This window comes from Sinohyriopsis cumingii, chromosome 6 (genome assembly GCF_028554795.1).
Source record: "Sinohyriopsis cumingii isolate HCF-2022 chromosome 6, ASM2855479v2, whole genome shotgun sequence".
NCBI lineage: Eukaryota > Metazoa > Mollusca > Bivalvia > Unionida > Unionidae > Sinohyriopsis > Sinohyriopsis cumingii.
The window spans coordinates 18,083,152-18,107,562 of NC_142966.1; the positions used below are offsets into that span (position 1 = coordinate 18,083,152).

A 24,411-nucleotide genomic window follows, 5' to 3' on the forward strand; every position below is an offset into this window, starting at 1 on the left:
TTAAATGTGTGAAATAAAGAACTTCTGCCAAGTTTCAACTGTCAGTAACCTATTCTTGATGCTGCCATTGTATGGGATACAGCAACTACGATGAAGCAAAATAAGCAAATATTTTGTATAATTTGCAAATGTTTTAATAGTATTTCATCAGTATTTTAAACATCTAATGTGAAAATTTGCAAAATCAAAAATTAAAATGAAGATTTTTATCATTTGAACTTTCTGCACTCACTTATCTATTTTCACCAAATTTGTTCTATTATGGCTGGAAAGATATTTTGCCCAAGTAAAAGATTCTAGCATTGACTAGTCTAGGTTTATACCTTGGACTCATTATATCATGTACTACACTCATAGTAGTAATTTTCTCACCAAGTCTGTATAGCAAAGGATGTTGGTATTTTTAAAGTTCAGATTGGAAATGAGGCTGAATTTTACCCCAAAACAGGTCCAGAAAAATCCACAAGATATTCCCTTAACCCATAAAGTGCAATATAGCTTTGTAGCACAAGATCTCCCATTGCTAAATTATTTGATACATGAAATAAAAATTGCACTATGCTTTTTAATTGCGTGTATTTTAATTGCTGTACATAATAGATACCCAAACGCTATATGATTTTTAAAAGAGTCCCTGGAAGTGGCTGGCACTATAGTGGGCAAAACGAATTTTCAAAAATTCAAGTTAAGACAATTTCATTTAGCTACTAATTGTTGAAACAATCTCTGGTATTCTTCAGTGATAACAATATTTTAAATTAACTACTGTGAAACCGTTCATAATGTTATCTTCATCTTCTGAAGATTAGTAAATTTACCAGTTTTTGTGCATGCATGATTTTTGTACAGGTTATTTTTCATTATGGCTGGATGCAGTGTATTACACAACTTTGTGAATGCAACTATTATTGCAGTTTTCAGTGGATTGCTGTGAAACTTAGTACTTGTTATGGTCATCATTAGCTGATATGCCTGTTGACTAATCATTGTACTTGCAGTATTTTTAGAGTAGTGATGTACTTTTTATTACTCCATCATGGGTTAAGGGTGTAATGTGGTGGAAGCAGTGTTATATTTATGTGAGCAGTTTGCTTGCCATTTCTGTCAATAATTATCATTTGGTGTGACTTGTAGATGCTCCTTGTCTATATTTATAGGTGCCTTCATGGGAACAGGAGAGGGCTTGGCTGTAGCCAGTAATATCATGAATCAAACTCACAGAATACAGTGCTGGGACTTCAGACAGTATGCCATTCCAGACATTACAGATGGTAATTCTGCATCTGGAAATCCATGGTTTTTAGAGAACAGGAGATAAATTTAAAAGCTGTTTTAAAACATTAATCATCTTTTTAGCATTACATTTCTAATACATGTACCTTTAAATTTTATATTTCTTTATTCCCTTGTATTTGCAGGACAGTTATATTTTTGTATTTGTACAAATTCCTTTTATTAAGTTAATATTTACAATCGGTCTGTGACAGTATTAATTAATTTTGAAGATATTTAATATTGTAACATTCAGTTTCAATGTGTTCTGCTTTTATAATTAAGTAGTGTTAGGTGTATAAAGGTTGTAGTCTACTGCAAGATACCATGGGAATAGAATCATATATGAAAGATTAAAATATATAATTTAGTGGGATACTGTTTTTTAAAAAATAAATTAAGCTAAGCGTTACTGTATTGGCAAAAATAATGACTATCTGAACAATTCTACTTCTAGCAAAGGCCAACATAGTGGTGCCACACTGTAAAATTCACAATGATGCAAGCTGTGACATATCAAAAGATGGGTCACTACTGGCTACATTTGTCCCAAGTCACCAGGGGTTTCCAGATGACAACATCCTGGCAGTTTACTCTTTGATGGCCAGTAACAAAGGACAATGCTTATTTACAAAAAGCTTTGGTATGTTAGCCTCTTTCCATATTAAGATTACAGATTTTTTACAGAATTAAAATGATTTCAGCTGCTTTTGCTTGTTAGAATTTTGACACAGTTAGACATATCTATTTTAAATAGAAGTAATACAGTACCCGCTATTGTTGCCTTGCTGTATCGTTTGCAGGCATCTGTCCCCAGTCCAGTGTGATTATTCTGTCCTCTAATTAATAATTGGTGATCAAGAATTAAAAACAACAAAGTCCCAGTTTTATGTGCTGGTCAACTTATGTTGTTCAGAATATTGCCTTTCTTTTACTTGGACTTCATGCAGTTCCCACCACTCACTTTTGGTGCTCAGTGTTTTCATCATTTTATTTGTCTTCTGGCATTATTACTTACTATCAGTTGTATCCTTTTTTTATTTTATTTGATCAGTTATCCCCAGTCCTTGAATATTTTTCTTGTATCTTTGTCCATTTTCATTGTATTTTAGGATTTTGAATATCTCACTAGCAAAGCATTGCTTCTTTGTTTTCATCCCTCTTTTTGTAACTGGTGTTTGGATATGTATTACCATACATGCCAACCATTATGCTTTTAGTGTAATTATGCTTTTTTTCACTAAATTACACTTTACACGTAAACTTATTTGGATTTCGTGTTTTTGGTTTGTCCCCTTTCCAAAAAAATGTATAATTTTTTTCGTATTTTTATTAACATTAATCTTTCAGATTGTATTCTAGAATAGATGGCTTCTATGTAACTACGAAATAAGAGTGCACTTGTCCATCCTTGCATGCACTTTCCTAACAGTATTATGTTCTATTTATAGCAGCTGCAAGACATGCTGGTTTTACTTTCAAACTTTTGACCTCGGTTTCTATTTATAGCAGCTGTATGGGTTAGTTAGGAGAGAACAGACTGGTTTTCTAATTGTTAATCTTTGATTACCGAGGTTTTTTTATAATTCATATCTGATAACAGAACCAGTCTGTAGGTATTTGGCACTAACAGTCAAGTCAGATTTATTCTAGTAGATGCGTGTGTTAGAGCAAAAATGTTTTTCAGGTAATTTCACAGATGGATTAGAAAAAGACAAAAAATCTATTCAAAGATGAATACATGAATTACACAATGCAGCGTTCCATTCTAGGGCAGCTTCACGCCCACTGCAGGCTGTGTGGAAAGGATTTTAATATTGGTCATTATGGTAAAACAAAGAAACCTTGAATTAGCTCGTTTTGCAAACTCCAGTACTAAGATAACTTGTAACTTCTTTTTTTAAAGCTGAACTAATAAATGCAGAGGCATTATTTACCGAGTTCTTAATAGAACATGGACTACCCCAAGCACTGTAGCAGTAGAAGACTACATTGGTCTTTTGTTCAAACGGATATTTTCTGATTCCAAAATTGTAGAAAATATGCATCTGCAAGAACAGAATCATCTAATGTTGTTAGGTGTTTAGCAGAAGATAATTAGCTTAAAATTGCAGAAGCCATGAAAATGGGCCGTTTAGTATTGCAATAGACAGGAACATTGATTATGATAACAAAAAGTTATACCCAGTCTGTGTAAGAGACTTTGACAACAAAAATGGCAAAATTAGAGTGCTCTTCTTTCATCACCAGAATTAACAGTAGATTCCATGGGAGAAAACATTTTTGATTTGCTTGAAAATGCTTTGAATAAACATAAGTTGGCAGAAGTATGGGGTTTTCAGCTGAAAATGCATCAGTGATGACTGAAATTCATAAGGGAGTTGCATTCTATATTTTGATAAATTTCTCCATCAGTGTACATATCTGGTTGTCACTATCATATGTTGCACCTTGCTGCAGGAAAGGCTGTTGATAAATTAGAAGGAGAACCCCTAAAGTATCAAGTTGGCATTCTGCCAGACAATGTACTTAATGTCGATATATGTGAGTGCATTGGCACCTTATTTCCCAGCTAAAAGATACAACAAGTGCAAGATATATACTTCCTCGTTTTTTGTCAGGTTATGAAAAGAATATTGATTCTCTACCATTCTAATGCTGACTGTGCGAGATTGTTCAGTATTGTTAACAAAAATAAAACTGATTTTCGATCCTGGCTCTGTAACCCAGCTCCTGGTTCTCTACTGGTGTGCAAAACATTTTCTGCATCATGATTCACCGTCTGTCTGAGCATAATTGTTGTCTCAAAATTGCCACTGTTCTTATGTTGGGATTTGCGGGATATGAAGTACTGTTTATCTTTTTCAGTGTTAATGGTTGGTAGTAAAAGTAATGTAAATAACACTTTACACAAAAATATTATTTGTTTGCTTTTATTGATAAAAGGGAAAAGATATTGAGAAGTGGTCATAGTGGACATTGTTCTCTAGACTCTGTCAAGAAACCAATAGTCAACATGGATGTGAACTTGACCATCATGCATTTCCCCATAGTGCTTTAATAAGTCAAGAACAGCAGTGAAGTCTAATTACTTTTTCTTTTGTGTGTTTTGTCGTAGTAAAATAAATAAACTTAAGTTTCCAGTTTTCATGTTAACTGATTTTTCTATTAATTCTTTTTCATTTTTGATTTTCATTTTAAATTAACTTCTTGTTCTAAGTCATCTTTGTGAGTGTCATCCTGGCTATACATTGGCCTAAGTCATACTTTGTTAGTTTGGGGATGGCTACACATTGGTCTAAGTAATCTTTGTGGGTGTCAGGATGGCTACACATTGGTCTAAGTCATCTTTGTGGGTGTCACGATGGCTACACATTGGTCTAAGTCATCTTTGTGGGTGTCAGGATGGCTACACATTGGTCTAAGTCATCTTTGTGGGTGTCAGGATGGCTACACATTGATCTAAGTCATCTTTGTGGGTGTCAGGACGGCTACACATTGGTCTAAGTCATCTTTGTGGGTGTCAGGATGGCTACACATTGGTCTAAGTAATCTTTGTGGGTGTCAGGATGGCTACACATTGGTCTAAGTCATCTTTGTGGGTGTCAGGATGGCTACACATTGGTCTAAGTCATCTTTGTGGGTGTCAGGATGGCTACACATTGGTCTAAGTCAATCTTTGTTAGTTTGGGGATGGCTGCACATTGGTCTAAGTCATCTCTGTGGGTGTCAGGATGGCTACACATTGGTCTAAGTCATCTTTGTGGGTGTCAAGATGGCTATGCATTGGTCTAAGTCATCTTTGTGGGCATCAGGATGGCTACACATTGGTCTGAGTAATCTTTGTGGGTGTCAGGATGGCTACATATTGGTCTAAGTCATCTCTGTGGGTGTCAGGATGGCTATGCATTGGTCTAAGTCATCTTTGTGGGTGTCAGGATGGCTACATATTGGTCTAAGTCATCTCTGTGGGTGTCAGGATGGCTATGCATTGGTCTAAGTCATCTTTGTGGGTGTCAGGATGGCTGCACATTGGTCTAAGTCATCTCTGTGGGTGTCAGGATGGCTACATATTGGTCTAAGTCATCTCTGTGGGTGCCAGGATGGCTATGCATTGGTCTAAGTCATCTTTATGGGCATCAGGATGGCTACACAGTGGTCTAAGTCATCTTTATGGGTGCTAGAATGGCTACACATTGGTCTAAGTCATCTTTGTGAGTGTCAGGCTGGCTATACATTGGTCTAAGTCATACTTTGTTAGTTTGGGGATGGCTACACATTGGTCTAAGTCATCTTTGTGGGTGTCAGGATGGCTACACATTGGTCTAAGTCATCTTTGTGGGTGTCAGGATGGCTACGCATTGGTCTAAGTCATCTTTGTGGGTGTCAGGATGGCTACGCATTGGTCTAAGTCAACCTTTGTTAAGTTTGGGGATGGCTGCACATTGGTCTAAGTAATCTTTGTGGGTGTCAAGATGGCTACGCATTGGTCTAAGTCAATCTTTGTTAGTTTGGGGATGGCTGCACATTGGTCTAAGTAATCTTTGTGGGTATCAGGATGGCTACATATTGGTCTGAGTAATCTTTGTGGGTGTCAGGATGGCTACACATTGGTCTAAGTCATCTCTGTGGGTGTCAGGATGGCTACGCATTGGTCTAAGTCATCTCTGTGGGCATCAGGATGGCTACACATTGGTCTGAGTAATCTTTGTGGGTGTCAGGATGGCTACATATTGGTCTAAGTCATCTCTGTGGGTGTCAGAATGGCTACACATTGGTCTAAGTCATCTCTCTGAGTGTTGGGCTGGCTATACATTGGTCTAAGTCATACTTTGTTAGTGTCAGGATGGCTACATAGTGGTCTAAGTCATCTTTATGGGTGTCAGGATGGCTACACATTGGTCTATGTCATCTTTGTGAATGTCGGGCTGGCTATACATTGGTCTAAGTCAGTCTTTGTTAGTTTGGGGATGATTACCTATTGGTCTAAGTCATCTCTGTGGGTGCCAGGATGGCTACACATTGGTCTAAGTAATCTTTGTGGGTGTCAGGATGGCTACATATTGGTCTAAGTCATCTCTGCGAGTGTCGGGCTGGCTATACATTGGTCTAAGTCATACTTTGTTAGTTTCAGGATGGCTACACATTGGTGTAAGTAATCTTTGTGGGTGTCAGGATGGCTACACATTGGTCCAAGTAATCTTTGCGGGTGGCAGGATGGCTACACTTTGGTCTAAGTCATCTTTGTGGGTGCCAGTATGGCTACATGTACATATTTTTTCCTCATGATATGTAGTTTTCAGCATAGATACTGATATGCATACATATAATCCATAGGGATACTTTTTTCCACTTCTGCTTTTTCATTTTTATAACCAAATATCTCAGTAATTAAAAACAGTTTCAAGCGAGAGGGTAACTGAAGAAAAAATACCATGAAACTTGTAGCTTGTAGATGCTTCATTGTAATGTTGTTCAGTTTTACCCCTTTCCTTATGGATTTCATGTTAATGCAGGTTTTCTTTCTAGCCTGCAAGCTGAAAGGATTTTTGCTTTTCAGAATCTTTCGAAGCTCCAAAGGGTGTATATCTTTATTATCTGTAAATGTTGTTTAAAACCAAGCAACTATTATGAGTACATCTGTATGGATGTTCACGTGCACACATAATATTCAAACACACAAATAACATGAGCATGACAAAGCACAGTGCAGTGAAAAACTGGTCTTGTACCTTTGAGATTTACAGATCCCTTTTTCAAGGCAGATGACACAAGGAAAGAACAATTACAAACAAAACACAAAAAGAGAATGTTTATTTGCATACTGTGTTGTTATGGTGAAACCAAGATCACAGAATCTAATAATAATATATCAGGAGAAAACCAGCAAAATATCTCTTTTAATTATCTTTTTCACAGATAGATTTGAATGAGATTTTATGTCAATCAAACATCGTATATGTGACCCTAAAGTAGCACATATCTTAAGATTTTTTTCATTAAGCATGTTGTAGTTTGAAAGTAATAATTGTATCCATTGTTATCTATGTCATTACATTTGTATTTATTACTAACTTGAATAGGGTTTGTAAATTTCAGGCCCTAATGCTATATCAGCCAGCCTGTCACCAGGAAATGACTATGTAATGGTTGGTCTGGCAGCCAAACGTCTCTCCTGGGTTTTCACAGCTAATCAGGTAATTCGTATAAATTTTTAGCAGATTTTGCAAGAATATTAAATTTATGATAGTCTTGTTTTGAAATATGAAGTGGTACAGTTCATTCATGATATACTTGATGCAAAGCAGTAAATTGCGCATGTGGTTAGAGGTTGAGTCATACCAAAGATTTACAAAAATGGTACTAATAGCTGTCTCACTAGACGCTCAGCATTAAGAGTTTAGTGTTAGGACTGGTCAGCCTGGTGTCAGGATAATGTGACTGGTTGGGACATCATGCTACATGTCTGCGGCATGATGCCCCAGTTCTAGACATCACTATAAACTACCACACTGCAGACATCATAGCGATATGACTGAAAAATTGTTAAAGCTACATTAAAAATCTTAATCACACACACACTCTCTCTGTCCAGCCATCTGTTAATCCATATGTCAGCAGTTTGGTTTCCACAAGAATACTGGAAATTCTTGGATTTTAATTTGATTTTGTATGCAGCTTTGTGTTGTTGAAACCTCATAAGAGTTTGATTTCCTGCCTTCTGTGAGATCTTTTAGAAGTGTTAATACTCTCATTCCCCTCTGACCAAGAATAGCATTTCATGATGTAAATTACAAGAGTTATGCCCCCTGATTGACTATTCTGACTTGGTTTCCACAGCATAACTTTACCAAGGTTAATTGGTTCTCAATTTGGTTTGCAGATATATTGATATATATATTGATGAGACTTTGAAGGAGTTTTATTTCCACAACATCATTTGCTGAGTTATTTGTCATGAGTGTCAATCCTCTTTAATTTGTTTTGGCAGATTGCAGGATTTTTCAACCAAATTTGGCATACACCTTTATATTGTGCAACCTTAAATGAGTTTGGTTTCCAGTGTTCCACAACCTTATTTGGAAGAGTTGTGACACATGATTTCCCTTTCTCCAAACTTATTTTCTGCAGTATTACATTACTGAGGATTCATGGATTTTAGCATCTTTATATTGATATGACCTTAAAATTGATTAATATCTTTATGAGACTTAATTTACAGGAGTTAATGCACCTGACTTAAGTTTCTTTCTGTTTTTGCTTCATGCAACAAATGCAAAAAAGATTAAATAAAAATGTAGAAACAAAAAAGAAGAGATAAGGAATCACTCTGTTATCAGAAATTTTAATAGAGAGAATCACCTCATTTTTTCCATGTAGGCTTGCAGTTTATCATTCACTAAGTACCAATTTTTGTTTTTACAATTTTATAATGTATCCAGAAAATATCAGAAGGGAACCAAAGTTAATTGTTCACTTTAAGGAAAGAATTGAAAAATATAAATCTGGCTGAAATACATGTATGGTTTAAATGTTTGTTCCTCCCAGTTTAAAAGCAAAGACACATTCTTATGAGTGAATCCAATTTAACTATTAAGAATTGTAAGTTTCCCAAAATCAGTGCACTTGAGTATGACATACATACCAACTATTACGCCTTTCATGTAATCATTAAGTTTTTTTTCAGCAAATTACATTTTCCATGAGACTGCATATGGATTACACTTATTTGCTCCATTAAAAACTAAATTAAAAATAAAGAAATAAAAAGGGCTTTTTTTGTCATTTTATTATCATGTCTTTAATTCCACTCTTAGAAATTTTAGAATATTTGTTTAAAAAAATGTGACTGCTGTGTAAGAATATCATAATAGGACTTCCCTTATTTGCTACTTATAGCAAATGTATATTACCTTATTTCCAAGAAAACAGAGGGGTTTCTTCAAAAGTGCACTTTGCCTAACAGATTCATTTTATTAATAAGCTAGCTAGTTAGTGAACCAGTTTAAAGATAATGGCACCAGATATTAAGTGAAATGCTTTATGGTATGAATTATGTATTTTACAAGATGGAAAATATTAGAGCAGATTGATCTTTTCAAACTTCAATGCATGTTAGATCAGAAAAGTGACAAATCAACACTGATGTACAAACTTTCAAAGAAGAATATGTGAGTGTGTAATTCAGCACTCTGAGCACCTGACCATGATCATTGTAGAATTCCAGTTCATGATCATTCAGTGAAAGTCAAACTAGTTGAAGTGATTGCTGAATGTAAATAATTTTTCAGTATATTTTGTGTTTGTATTCTGGTTCTAATCCATATGGATTTTGCCCATTGTTACAAGAATTTTAACCATCTGCAGAACCAGGTTAATCATAAAAATGTATATTTTCATAAGTGCTGTAATTCTGGCATTTAATATAATGAATACATTTTTTACATCCAAATTATGCTTATAATATCAATAATTATGCTTATACCTCTCAGGGGGTTGGCATGTTTAGTACAATGACAATGTGATAAAAAATTCTTGTTCATTGAGACAAAGCCAGCATATACTTGAATCTGATCTGGACATTTTATGTAAAATTTTATTGTTTGATAAAATTCTGTAAAAGAACTTTTATCAGAAAGTTTTGTCATGTTTTTTTTTCTTCTATCATTTGTTTTTTAACATTAAGAGATAAACAAATTTCCAGATATCTTTAGAAATATTGTGGAAACTTGCCCATTTTGCAGTAGATTTTTCATGTTGGCAAGCATTTTGTTGATAAATGCATCCTAACAGTATTGTGTAATCTTTTTAATTTTTACAATACAAATCCAGTGTTTTAGAGTACAGGTGGTTCTGCATATATTTTACAGATGTAATTGATTTCTCTATCAACATGAAGAAACATGTTCCAAAAATGCATAAGACAATTTTGTTTCATTTAAAATATTCCCAACAAGCACAGTACCAGATTTAAAGTAATTATTATATAAGTATCATTTTGTTATGGGGGAATTGTTCCATAATATTTATAAGTACATATTGTCTGTTAAAGTATTCATGTAAATTACACTCACACCGTATATTCTTACAAAATGGATCCTTAATGCTCTAATTTCTTTCCTCATTTTTATTAAAATAAAAGATTTGCTCTTAAGGCTTTAGTGTGGAGATTTTTATATAGACATCTAATCCACAATGTTTTCAAACGTGTCTACCAAATAAATACTAAACCATCATTTTAACATGTCTTTCTTTATGATATCTTATGACTGTTGTCGAGTTATTAAATCTGATAAAAGTTTCCTCATTCTAGTTGGGGAGTGAGCTTGCTGTTTAAGTTAATTCAGATGATAAAAGGTGACTTTATACTAGAAAATTTACATAATATTTGCTTCTAAGAAATAAGAGACATAAACCGTGAGTAAATTGCATTTATTTCAATAGAATCATTGCAATCATGCAGTATTTTCATGTTCCTAAACCTTTGCATTCAGATTACGTCAATCCACCTCAGTGTTTCTCATCATTTATATATGTATCCAAGTGTATATTTCTCAACACTACAGATTTTGTGGTATTAAACATTGGACACAGGGCATGCCTTACCATTGCATACAGCCTGGAAGAGAGGGAATGTCAGCTTGGTTTATATTTTATTGTCACTTTAACTTGTGTGGCTTGTCCCAAAAAAATCCAAGAAAATTGCACATATTTGCTTTCTCTTCTTTATTCATTGTAATAGCAACTTCATTATCAGCATGGAAAAGGATTTTTGTTCTCTCATCACTTCCATTGATCAAAAGGGTTTAGACTTTCATAGTTTTTATAACACTTAACCTACTCTTCAAGTATGGCTGCATATTTTGTTCTGATATCATTTTCAAGACTTTGGCTCTGCAGCAATACTTTACCAAAGATTGTCGGATTTCACCTTGCATGCAGCTTTATATTAATTAAACACTGAGTTTGCAGGGGCGATACATGCCAAGTCATGCCCAGGTTGGTGTGCCCTTGGGAAAGGCACTAAGCTCTTTTTTCCTTTGCATGTGATAGTCGATAATCTCTTAAAAGTGCCTTGAAAAACAAACAAAAGAAACCAAACAATCCACATTATCATCAATAAGATTTATGGCCCCTGATTTCTCATCTTCGTGACTCTGATTTGCGCAGCATTACTGTACCGAGTATTTTTTGGATTTATGCCAGAATTAGCATGCAGCTGTATTGATGAGACCTTGAATCAGTTTAATTTCAAGCATTTTGTATTATAATTTGGAAGATTTGTGTGCCAAAATTGCCGGTCCTCCCAATATTAGTTTCCACCACATAACTTACTTAGAAATGATGGATTTAAATCAAAATGAACCTTTTCACTAATGGCATGAAACTTGATATTAATCAGACTTTAAATGAGTTTTTTTTCCACTTTGAATTTTGTCCTTGATTGCTTGTCCTCCTGAATCAAGGATGGTTCAGTTTCTTCCAAATTTGGAATGTACATTAATATTGATAAAACCTGAACAAGTAGAATTTTATGCATTCAGTGTAATCATTTAAAGGAGTTATGCCCCCTGGGTGCCTGTTTTTAAACTTTTGTTTCTCAGCAAAAGTCCTTTTGTGAATTTCAGTGAAATTTGACTTTAGATTGGATCTGAGATCTTGGAAGTCTAGAAGAGATGTTTTATTTTTTTGTGAGACTGCTTAGTGATAGTATAGCTCCCAGACTGGAATTTCCTTTTCTCTGTGCCAGATTCTAACACTTCTCATTTTGGCCCCATCATTCTATAAAAATTATGAACTTTTCAAATGTTACAGTAGTGAATAATCATATTATGACTTGTTTTTCTTTTAATTACAGTGTAACAGTATTCTGTTGTGGCACCCGATTCATCCACTGAAATTTTATGATCACTATTTCTTTGTGAAATTAGAAATCATTGTCTTATTTTTAACATTATGACTTGATTTGCAAACTTTGAAGGCTAGAGAACCAGAGCTTTTCAGTGGTTATTTTCTTCATCAGAGTGGTTGATTTGTAATAGATGTGTAGGTAGGGAGAGACTTCATATCAGGTCTGTAATACTTGTATGATATTTATTGCAGCTTGTTGCCCAAGTGTACAAGTTGGAGAAAAAGTTCGGTGGGGAAGGCTCAATGAAGGTAATTAGGAAAATGTATACTGTCTAGTTACTATTTATTTGACTTGCAGGCTTTGCTACAGTGTCCTGAATGGGACAGTTCCATTAAAATTATTCAGAATTGTGCCCATTATAACAAGTTTAGTATGCTTTATTTAACTGCCATGAATATTTTTATGCACAAGGATGGAAAAATACCATGTCTGGCATCCCTACAAGTTTAAAAATGTTTAGTCAGGTAGAGTTTTCTGAAACTTTCTCATATTTTTCATTTAAGATAAGAAAAAGTTATGATTGTCCTTTAAATACATTCTCCAATCACATTCATATTTGGAAGAAGCTCCACAACCTCTTTAATTCAGCAATTACAGAAAGACAAAATCTTTTGTCTTCCCTGTTTATATTCCACATCGACAGAAAGGAGGAAACTCTTCCCAGCACTTTGTTACCTTCTTTCATAACCACTAGGTGTCTTCATTGTTTATTTGGTTTTAGCTTTCACAAGGTACCACAGAATCTGTGTTAATCTTGTTGACTTTAGAACAACCATCTACAAAGTCTGTATGCTGTTGAGTGTAAATGAATTGACTACATGTTGCATTAATTAATTTGTCAATTTTTGAAAAAAAATTATGTGAATTTCTCAGTTGTGGATGTCGTTTCTTATTTTCTTCTGACACTGTGCTTCAAAAGGGTATCATAGGTACCTGTTTTATGTTCTTTTCATATATTCCACGGACATTTACTCACTTATTTTGTAAGAAGCAATGATGTTTCATGCATTTGAATACTTTTGATTTGTTATTTCCCCAAACATTTGCATCATTCTTGTCTTTACAAAATGGATAGACCAAGTCAACAAAATGCTTAACATGCAAAAGATTTCAGGCAACAGAGGACACACAATAGTACCTTGCTAGATGCTACATGCAGTGTTTGTGATTCATGGTCAGAGAACATATAGTCCACAGTACTGTGAAAGAACTAAAGACAAGAGAAATATAGAAGTCCAGATAAATGGGCTGTGACATACAGAAGATGCATCTTAAGCTGTCACTTGACAGTGTAGTGGAGGTCAATGTCCACATTGATTGTTACATTAGATCAGTGTCTCCTAGGGTATTTTTGCTAATATTGTATGAGGTCATACAATTTAAAAATTTTTAATAGACGGATATATATTTCCAAGCCGTCATTCAGCAGTGCCAATGGTCTAGGTGGATAATAAACAAAAAATAAAATGTGAGGAATAACAATTTAATAACAGATATAAATATTCAAACAACACTGGTAAATTTCCACAATTTTTCCACTCATTCGACCTATTTAATCTGCCAATTTCATCATCTGATGTGCAATGTGAGAGTGTTTCCACCTGTCCCTGCTACTTTACTCGTCTGTATTATTTCCTTTTCCTTGACTGGTAGTCCAATATCCCTTCCGTCCCTCGACCACATCCTTCACCCTTCCACTTCCTCCACTTCCATACTTTGGTCTGCCTCCATTATTCTATCTGGTCCCGCTTCTTCCTACTTCATCACCTTTGGGTGGCACTCAGTTCAACCCAAACATCTCCAAAATAGCACTGAAAACTTCTCTATAAATAATAAGGGACATATAGTCTAGTCTCCCTTTCGACTTAGACAATCTCTCATTGAAATATTCCATACACACTTGTACAATAAAATAAGGGTAATAATACAACAGCAGTATTAATGACTCCTGATACATACATCAACAACTTCCATGACATGAGTACACATTTTTAATTCTTGATATAGTAACTACCAACATCACATCAATCAGACACATTCCTTACCTTACAATTCATAAGAGGTACACACAATGTTCAAATACAAATATGGAGGTATTTCATATGTTCAGAAGGCCAACATGCATAACTCTGTATAGTTCACAAATGTGTATTCAAATTCAAAATTAAAACAAGTATAAGTTCTAACATAGCTCATTGATAAATGCAATAATTCAATACCATTCACACAGCAGCAAATTACAAAATTCTGATCACAGGCTAACAATCTACTTAATTCAATCTTGTATACTACTAATTTCTCTACAGAACATTACGATAGATAAATAACTCAAATACGTAGGTGAGATTAACTCTAATAAAGATAACTTCTACATACCAACATAATTCAAGTAATCAGTTTCTACATGCTACATATAAACTTACAACTCTCAGTTTATAATGTTCAACAAATTTGGGCAAAGAATTCTTACCTTTACAAAGCTTTTCAAGTCTGAATTCCTGCTCTCCCTTTTGCGAATGACGTGCATTCAGAGCACGCCTATTAGAACTCTCTCTCTAACTTACTAGTCCTCTGCGTTGGACTAAATCCTGGCAAGTACTGAAGTGATCTCAAAATGACCTGTAGAATAAGGGTCTGCTTCAGACAGGTACCCCACCCATATTTCCCTAACTAAGCCCTGATTTGATAATGGGGTCTCTTTCAACTGTGGTCGGCCTAGTTTCTCATGTGCATGTCAGATTTCTTTCTCCCATAGCTAGGCCACAGCTTGGGTGTGAATAAACAACCTCTTCCAGTTTTACCAGTTACTTCGTCCCTTTGAAGATAGTTACCCCTTTGTTCCCTCCAGTGTTGATAAAAGCCACAATCTTGTGCAACAAAAGTCAGTCACAAATATCCTGGCGACATTCTTCACCTTAGGTATGTTGTGTACATGAGGGCTGTCTTCGCAATGTGACAATCAGATTCACTGGAGACAAAGGGATTGTAGAGTTGTCACCCAGAAATTTTCCACAGGTATTGTTTGAGTTGCATATGATGCAACAAGTACTAGAGATAACAACAATTGCTGGACAGTAGTGAATTTGTTTATTTTTCTATTTTTCCCAATGTGCATGAATCCCCTAGCATGTTTGAGCTTGTACTTTGGGGCTGTGAGTCTGGTCATATAGCATATATCTTGGACATGGATGATTTATTTTGCCATCAGTCCAGGCCTTATAATACCTTCAAGTTGCTGACCAGCCAGACCACTCATCCATCCAGCCATACTGCACAATCAGTCACCAGGAGTCCATCACTTTGGCAAGCCATGCCATATACCAGCTAGCCAAACCTTAGTTTGCCAGTTAACTGATCTGTCCATTGTGCCACTCAAACCAATCAGATAGTTAAAAAACTGGCCATCCAGCAGACAATCGTTCTTTCTGTCCAGCCTTGAGCCAAACCATTCAGCCAGCGTATAGCTGGATTTTCTATCCAGCTGATAGCTGAGTTGATCAGCCAGCACAGTTTTTTTTTTTGCCATTTTTTTTTACTGGCAGGACAGACCCTGGAACTTAGCCAGCTGCTGATGCAATCACTGGCTCAAATTTTTATGGTTTATTCTTTGGGAAGATATAAAGCCATGCACATGGACCATGGCACAGCCTCATCCCATTCGATGTGTTACTCTGATGTTAACCGAGAATGCCCAACGAAGATAACCCCAACAAGAGTGCAGGGTTAACCTTAACTTGCTAAAAAACTGACCCTACAGTGGATCATATTTAATACAGTTTTAAATATGTGCATTGGATGAAGTCTACAGAGTTTTACCAATTTCCAAGTGCCCAGCCCTGTCCGTTTCAGTCCTGCCCCAGAATGCCCAGATATCAGCGGATTTGGAAGATGGGGACAAACAGCCATCTTTCTTTTCCAGTCAGTGTACTTTGAAGAAATCATTGACCACTGACTGATACAATATGGGACTCTGGCAATTCCAAGGCTTTCATTTCACCCCTGTTAAATACTGAGCTGCCACCCATGGACAAAAACTATTAGTGATCATGTGTTTTAATCCGAACCCACATTGTTAACAGGGCCACACTTCACATAATAGTTAATGCCTGATAGCTTAAGCTTACCTGGATCTTATGAAACAAGACACTTGCCTGCACAAGTTGAGCTGCATTATGCCTTGGTACATCAGTCAGCACCTTCTGGTACACTATTGCTCTTTGACAGAAGAACTGAAGAAGAACATAAGCAGTCATCACAGGCATTTTCTAGTTCCCAAGCCCAATGGAAATCTCAAACCATTCATAGACCTCTCAACCAACTCATCAAGAACATGGCCATGTTGAGGTTTACAATGGAGTTGGACTTTCAGTTCAGGGTCACCTGCCATACTCCAACATTTTTTATTTTTACATCAGATTTGCATTACATGATTAAAAGTAGTTATACTCGCACAAAAAGATTATGAACTACATGCTTCTTGTTGTCGAAAAATAAAACTATAAATTATAGATAGGGAACATATAGATGAAACTGTTGAAAACTAGATTGTGTTGCTTTCAAAACTGTTCCATTGTTTCAATTTATTTTCAAAATTCCCATGTATTTAGGTAAAAAGGAATCAATGCTGGCATCCCTATGTTGGCCAGCTTTGTAAAAAATAAAAGAAATTGGCACACTTTAAAGAACCCAAAGGAATCAGAGTTCAAAGTTGGCTTCCATATGTCAGCCAACATCATAAAAAAATTGGTACACATAAAGGAATACATAGTTTCCAGGGTTGGCTTGCTTTATAATAAAGTAATCTTTGTATTTGATATCCTGTCGATAAGTTTAAGCAAGGAGTTTATTGCTCGTTGCCAGTTGTGTTTATTCATCACCTGGGCTTCTATTTGTTTTCCATATGTAATAATAATTGATGTTTGCAGGGTAAATAGTATACACAGCATTAATTTGCTTTAATAATACTTTTGTAACCCATGCTAGTGAAAGGATTATCATTTTCACTCAGTGAAATAATGATATTTATTTGCGAAATACCGTCATATAGTTAACCTGGATACAATACAATCTTGGTCATTTTGCACCTTATAACTTATCGTGCATAAATGGCAAGTGCCTTCAAGCAAAAGGGTAATATTCTGGTCTCTTTTGTGATTCTATTATCTGACATAAGTGATACACGCTTCAGTAAGGATTCATATGCCAGCCAGCATCCGGTACATATACAGAGCTCGTAGTTATATTTTTTCTTTAATAAATTTTGCATGATGAAAAAAGAAGGACTTAATAACATTGCAAGGTTAGTTTCTTTCATTTTATTTTCAAATAAGTGTTTGTTGATCTATTTTACTGTACTGTGCTGGGAGGTGGTGGCACAAATTAACACCAGATTAGTTCTCTTCTTATTTGTATAGAATAATGGAGCAAATATAATTGACAATATTGACTAGTAATGACAAGCTTTAAGTTTACACACACACACAAAGACACACTAAGACATCAACTTGAAAAATTAAAACAATACAGTTAACCGGTAAGAGCTTCACATTGCAGCAACACTGACAAAATGCTCAGTATTATTCTCTCTCTCTCTCTCTCTCTCTCTCTCATATATGTGTAATCAAGTTTGTATTGTAGCCAGCAGTGTTACAACATGAGGAATATTATCTGTTAAGTATTATTGTTTTATAAATCAATATTGATAATTTCACAGAAGACTTAAATTGAGAATGTTGTTGTGCAGAGGCATATATTTTTTTAGCATAAAAAATAAAGGTATTAAAATATTTTATTAGAATGAGTGAGAAATGTCAGATTTATAACCTATACAAATTTTCAAAGACATTTTATCCTATTGTTAAGTTGTGCCAAATTGTCTTCTGAGTTGGAGCAAATTGTCTTAAGTTAGGCTCATTTTGGGCCGAATTGTCTTGGGCCAAATTGACTATAATCCGGCATAAATGGTACAACTTTCCCATCCCACAGTTTAAATCCAATTTTTTCTGGTAAACATGGTTTTTTGGAAAAAGAAAACCCTTTTGTCCCTAATCACTCTTTTTGTTACATCCATATGCAACACAGTGCACCATATTTGCTGTACAAAAACAGGATCATAAGATATATCACATTGACATTTACATGGTGAAACACTTAAATGGCATAGTTGAATAGAAGGGATAAATGTATGTCATATCCATTTTTGGCATGTGAAAACTACTGATTGTTTACAGAGATTGCCGAATCATTTTTTGTTGTTGAAAAAGTGGATTTTTAAGTCTAATTAAAATTTTTTATGGTGTGCATAAATAACATATGCGTTTTTTTATGACTATAATAACATCACACATTTGTTCAATATAGGTGGCCAGTGACCTTTAAAAAGGACAAATTTTCTTAAAGTTAGACTCAACTGAGACATGCCTTCATGTCTCTATGCACACATCCATGTACAAGATCCTTTGATTTTGTTTCCAAGGAACCATATACCAAATTTGCACTCTCCTATTTGGCTTCAGTATCAGCCCATGTGCTTTCACCAAGATCATCAACTGTGTCATCTTTCTCTTCCAATCAAGCTCATCAACAACCGTGGCAGTTAATCTCAAAGAAATCCTCCAATTACAGATAATAATTTTTTCTTAGGTCAGTGGCAGAAATGATCTTTCCCATTTGAGTCAGTTAGGGTTTCTTATCAGTTGGGACAAATCAGACCACACTCCATCCCAGCATTTTGTCTACCCATGCAAACAATTTTATGCAAACCATAACCTTGCTTGCTTCACTCAGTTGTAGATGGCACAGATTATTGTGCTTGTGGAATCTGTTCCTGATGAGTTGATCTTTTCATGAGAATTATACATCTCTTCAGCTGCTTTTTCATATCCCCTTTGTTAATTCCCCTGCAAGCCCAGTGGTACCCCTTGACCAGTCAATCAGCAAATCATGATCTTGAATGAAGTTGTCAGTGGCACAACAAACATTGGCTGAGAGCTGTAATTTCTTTTGAAAATCCCAATCAGAAATTAGTCTGCACAGATGCGAGATTCACCATGGTCAGTGGCAGATGGGAACCAAAAGAGTTACCTTTCCACATGAACATTCATGCTGTGAAGGCCATAGCAAATGGGAACCTTTCCACATGAACATTCATGCGGTGAAGGCCATAGCAAACAGGAACATTTCCACATCAACATTCTTGCTGTGAAGGCCATAGCAAATGGGAACCTTGCCACATCAACATTCATGCTGTGAAGGCCATAGCAAATGGGAACGTTTCCACATCAACATTCATGCAATGAAGGCCATAGCAAATGGGAATGTTTCCACATCAACATTCATGTTGTGAAGGCCATAGCAGATGGGAACCTTTCCACATCAACCTTCATGTTATGAAGGCCATAGTAAATGGGAACCTTTCCACATCAACATTCATGCAATGAAGGCCATAGCAAATGGAAACGTTTCCACATCAAAATTCATGTTGTGAAGGCCATAGCAAATGGGAACGTTTTCACATCAACATTCATGCTGTGAAGCCCATAGCAAATGGGAACCTTTCCACATCAACATTCATGCTATGAAGGCCATAGCAAATGGGAACGTTTCCACATCAACATTCATGCGATGAAGGCCATAGCAAATGGGAACGTTTCCACATCAACATTCATGTTGTGAAGGCCATAGCAGATGAGAACCTTTCCACATCAACATTCATGTTGTGAAGGCCATAGCAAATGGGAACCTTTCCACATCAACATTCATGTTGTGAAGGCCATAGTAAATGGGAACCTTTCCACATCAACATTCATGTTGTGAAGGCCATAGCAAATGGGAATGTTTCCACATCAACATTCATGCTATGAAGGCCATAGTAAATGGAAACCTTTCCATATTATCAACATTCATGATATGAAGGCCATAGCAAATGCATTTAGGTTCAAGAAGGGCAAATGAAAAGTGGACATCATTATTGTCCTGTGGTGGTGTCCTACCTACTGAAACAGAAGGATATTGCAGATGGATGAATTCTGGTTTAGGATTTTCTCTGCTGGTGTGTACCAATGAATATAACAGCCCAGATATGAATATTTTTAGGCAGATTCAGTGTCTTGGCTGATTCATTGGAAAGAAGGGGCCAGACTCTTCACACATAGGACAAGGTAGAATCATAAATCACCAACTTCATTTCACCAGTCTCAGTATCTCATGCTTAAGCAATCAGCATTAATTCAGTCATGTATATACAAATCCACTATGCACAGTGCACATTTTTTAGTTAACTGATAAAATTAATCAATACAAATCTGAACAAAATTAAACAGGATACTTTTTTTATTAAAATACCTATGTTCCTTCCAATGTATGCAGATGTAGGTTAGTACGAAAGGATGCCTAGACATCCCTCTTGTTTAGCACAAAAACACTTGTACTAGAGAGGTTTTGCAAATGATGCCCATTTCCTACAATTGTGCCACATGAATTTTGATCCATTTCAAGAAAATACTGGTGCAAATATGCAGAGTGAATGGCAGAATAAAGAAAGTGAAGGATGAAGTGGAGTCTCACCAATCAGAGGAAAATAATTCTAAAATGATTAAAGATGCCTGATTTAGATATACTGCCAAAGAAACCAAAATTTGATGCCAAGTTTAAAAATCTTGACTATTTTTACAGTAAACATGTTGTGTAATATTTATAGAATTTATGGGAAACATAACCCATTTTGCCCAGAGATTTTAGTTGGTAAGATGTAATTTGCTTCATTTTCACTTATTGAGGTACTGTTGTTGCAGCAACATCTGTTGTGCTGGCCTCATAATAAGGGTGTGGTTTAACCCCTTGCAAGGAAGAAATCCTTGTTCCCTTGAGGATGACTATGATAGTGGTAGGATACTCAGCATTGCCTCCTCCTACTACCTATTCTCCAAATATTAATGTGGTTTAGGAATTTATTCAAAGGAAAAAGCAAACTGTGTCATAAATTATGTTTTCTCTGAGAAAACATATCCAAGCACATTTCTGTTAAACCTTCACACACACAGACATACACACACACAAGCATCATGTTAGGGTATTATTCAAGCTAAATCTGAGTAAGCAACATTTGGAGAAACAAATTGTCTTTCTGCGATTGCTGGATTTGAGAGGTAATGGTGCCTCATCCTAATATAAATGTGGTTGGGTAGATATTCGCGCAGAAACATAAATCAGTAAAATATATGTCCTTTTTATAGAATGCTTCTTTTTTTGAGCAGGTAGACCATTTTCTAATTTTTCTTGCCTTAGACACTTATGAATTTTAAGATTTTGTTTCACTTAGATATTTCCATTAAAAATATATTCCTATTTGATCCATTAATTTTAAAATCTGTTAAAAATTGAGACATTTCTTGTTGCTGTCATTCTGTAAACATTTCTGCAGTAAATATAACCTGTAAGCATGATGAGTTTTAAAATCTTTATCATCAATTAAGCAAATTTGATGGACGTAATGGAACAAGCTAATAACCTGTATCTGAACTTTCTAGCAATTCCATATATGTGTATTATACATTTTTAATCCAGACACTATGGGAACGTTATCAGATTTCTTTGTCACATGCTTCTAAATTATTATGATTCATTTTTTGAAGTAAAGAAATTGTGAATATATTATATGCAACTTTTAAATGGTTTCGTTTGTCACTTTTGTCATTATTTTGGGATCATCTTCAGGTATTCTAAGTTGAAATTATGTCAGAGAACTGTATTATAATTGCTGAGTGTTGTAAATTATACCTCCAAAAGTACTTTATTTTCTTTTAAATTTTGCCACTAAGTTTAGTCTTTTTTCTATGCTCCTTCAGGTCTAGAATTAAGGATATTTATACCAAGTGCATTTTTTCCCTTAATGCAGCATTTTCCAACCTCAGGTCATATGCAGATAAGAGGGGGTGCAGGGTCTCAGTAAGGTCATGAATGGTCATCAGAGCAAATTTGTTTTATTGCTTTTTGAATGCTGAAAATTATCCTGAGGGTTGGTAGGTCCTTTATGTGGCCAATTTAGGGCCACAGCCAAAAATAGTTGGGAACTACTGCTCTTGTGGAACAAAATAAACTGTTTTTCAGTATTGCCTGTACTGTAGCCACAATATTTCTAGGATAAAGAGGAACTATTTTTATGTTAGTTTAAATTTTTTGGCTTAAATGGTCATAGGCCAAAACAGCTCACATAACTGCTTGTTGTCCATTGTCAAAATTTCTAGTGTCCATTAGCATAAGTTTGTCATTACTCCTCCTCCTCCTAAACTAATGGGAGGATTGCATTAAAACTTTGTGCACATTCACCCTAAGGTCCAGTTGGTCCTAAACGAAAATGGTATCTCTCAGATGTCTATCTTGAAAATTCGTGAATGGATAGTCATATCAGTATTGATTTTCATTGGAAGACTTCTTACAATGTATAGTGAAAATGGTGCCAATCTGACAGCTGGTTGGACCACCATGGTGGCCATCTTAAAAATCATATTGTAGCTACTCCTCAATATATGGTTGTATTGGCGTGGAGATTTCCCCCTTCCCCCCCAAAAAAAATTTCATCTCTAATTGCTAGTAAATGAACATGATGCCAGTCTGATATCAAATACTGTTACCATGGTCACCAACTTGAAAATCATGTTATTGTTGCTCGATCTCAAGCGATTTACATACCATAATTTTCACTAAAAGACTGCTAATGATGTCTTGCTTGGAAAACTTTTTATTGCCATTCCAAAACATTTTATTGCCATTCCAAATCTTTTTATTGCCATTCCTCCTAAAGAGATTGTCATATCAAGATGAAGTTTTCACAGAAAGACATCTAATTGGCCTTATATCAGAATTAGAATGTTCTGCTGTCCATTATTATCACCATATTGGCCATCTTGAAACATTTGTAATCACTACTTCTAACTGAATGGTCATATTGACATGGTGTTTTTATTAAAGGATTTATGGTGTCTGGTTCATTCTAAATTAAATCAGACTTGTAATCTCATCGTTATGGTGGCCATTGCAATCATCAAGGTATAGCTTCTTCTCCTAATGTGGAATTTTCAAGAAAAGTTGCTATGTTGTTGTTTCTAAACAAAAGAAGGTGCTGATCAAAGTTCCAATATGTCTGTCCCTGGTTGCCATCTTGGACACACAATGACTTCTCTGGAACAGATGGTTATATCAGCATAAGTTCTCACTCAAAGATTTTATATGATATTTTATTGGTTCTAAATAAAAGTGGTGCTGATCAGTAGGGCCACAACTGCTAAAGAATGGTTTTATTGACATGATGTTTTCACTTTAACTCTTGTGCTGATCAGCAGGGCCACAACTCCTCCTAAAGAATGGTTTTATTGACATGGTGTTTTCACTTTAACTCTTGTGCTGACCAGTAGGGGCACAACTCCTCCTGAAAGAATGGTTTTATTGACATGGTGTTTTCACTTCAACTCTTGTGCTGATCAGTAGGGCCACAACTCCTCCTGAAAGAATGGTTTTATTGACATGGCGTTTTCACTTTAACTCTTGTGCTGATCAGTAGGGCCACAACTCCTCCTGAAAGAATGGTTTTATTGACATGGTGTTTTCACTTTAACTCTTGTGCTGATCAGTAGGGCCACAACTCTTCCTGAAAGAATGGTTTTATTGACATGGTGTTTTCACTTTAACTCTTGTGCTGATCAGTAGGGCCACAACTCCTACTGAAAGAATGGTTTTATTGACATGGTGTTTTCACTTTAACTCTTGTGCTGATCAGTAGGGCCACAACTCCTCCTGAAAGAATGGTTTTATTGACATGGTGTTTTCACTTTAACTCTTGTGCTGATCAGTAGGGCCACAACTCCTCCTGAAAGAATGGTTTTATTGACATGGTGTTTTCACTTTAACTCTTGTGCTGATCAGTAGGGCCACAACTCCTCCTGAAAGAATGGTTTTATTGACATGGTGTTTTCACTTTAACTCTTGTGCTGATCAGTAGGGCCACAACTCTTCCTGAAAGAATGGTTTTATTGACATGGTGTTTTCACTTTAACTCTTGTGCTGATCAGTAGGGCCACAACACCTCCTAAAGAATGGTTTTATTGACATGGTGTTTTCACTTTAACTCTTGTGCTGATCAGTAGGGCCACAACTCCTCCTGAAAGAATGGTTTTATTGACATGGTGTTTTCACTTTAACTCTTGTGCTGATCAGTAGGGCCACAACACCTC

General features: G+C 35.6%; 1 protein-coding gene across 1 annotated transcript in view; it reads left to right on the forward strand.

Moving 5' to 3' along the window:
• The window catches only part of LOC149796439 (uncharacterized), a 94,810-nt gene that overhangs the window by 59,754 nt on the left and 10,645 nt on the right, over positions 1 to 24,411 (forward strand). Inside the window, exons 14-17 of the mRNA XM_089961119.1 lie at positions 1,158 to 1,271; positions 1,730 to 1,915; positions 7,372 to 7,469; positions 12,376 to 12,432. Coding sequence (XP_089817245.1) covers positions 1,158 to 1,271; positions 1,730 to 1,915; positions 7,372 to 7,469; positions 12,376 to 12,432 — 455 coding nt within the window. The remainder of the gene's footprint in view (positions 1 to 1,157; positions 1,272 to 1,729; positions 1,916 to 7,371; positions 7,470 to 12,375; positions 12,433 to 24,411) is intronic.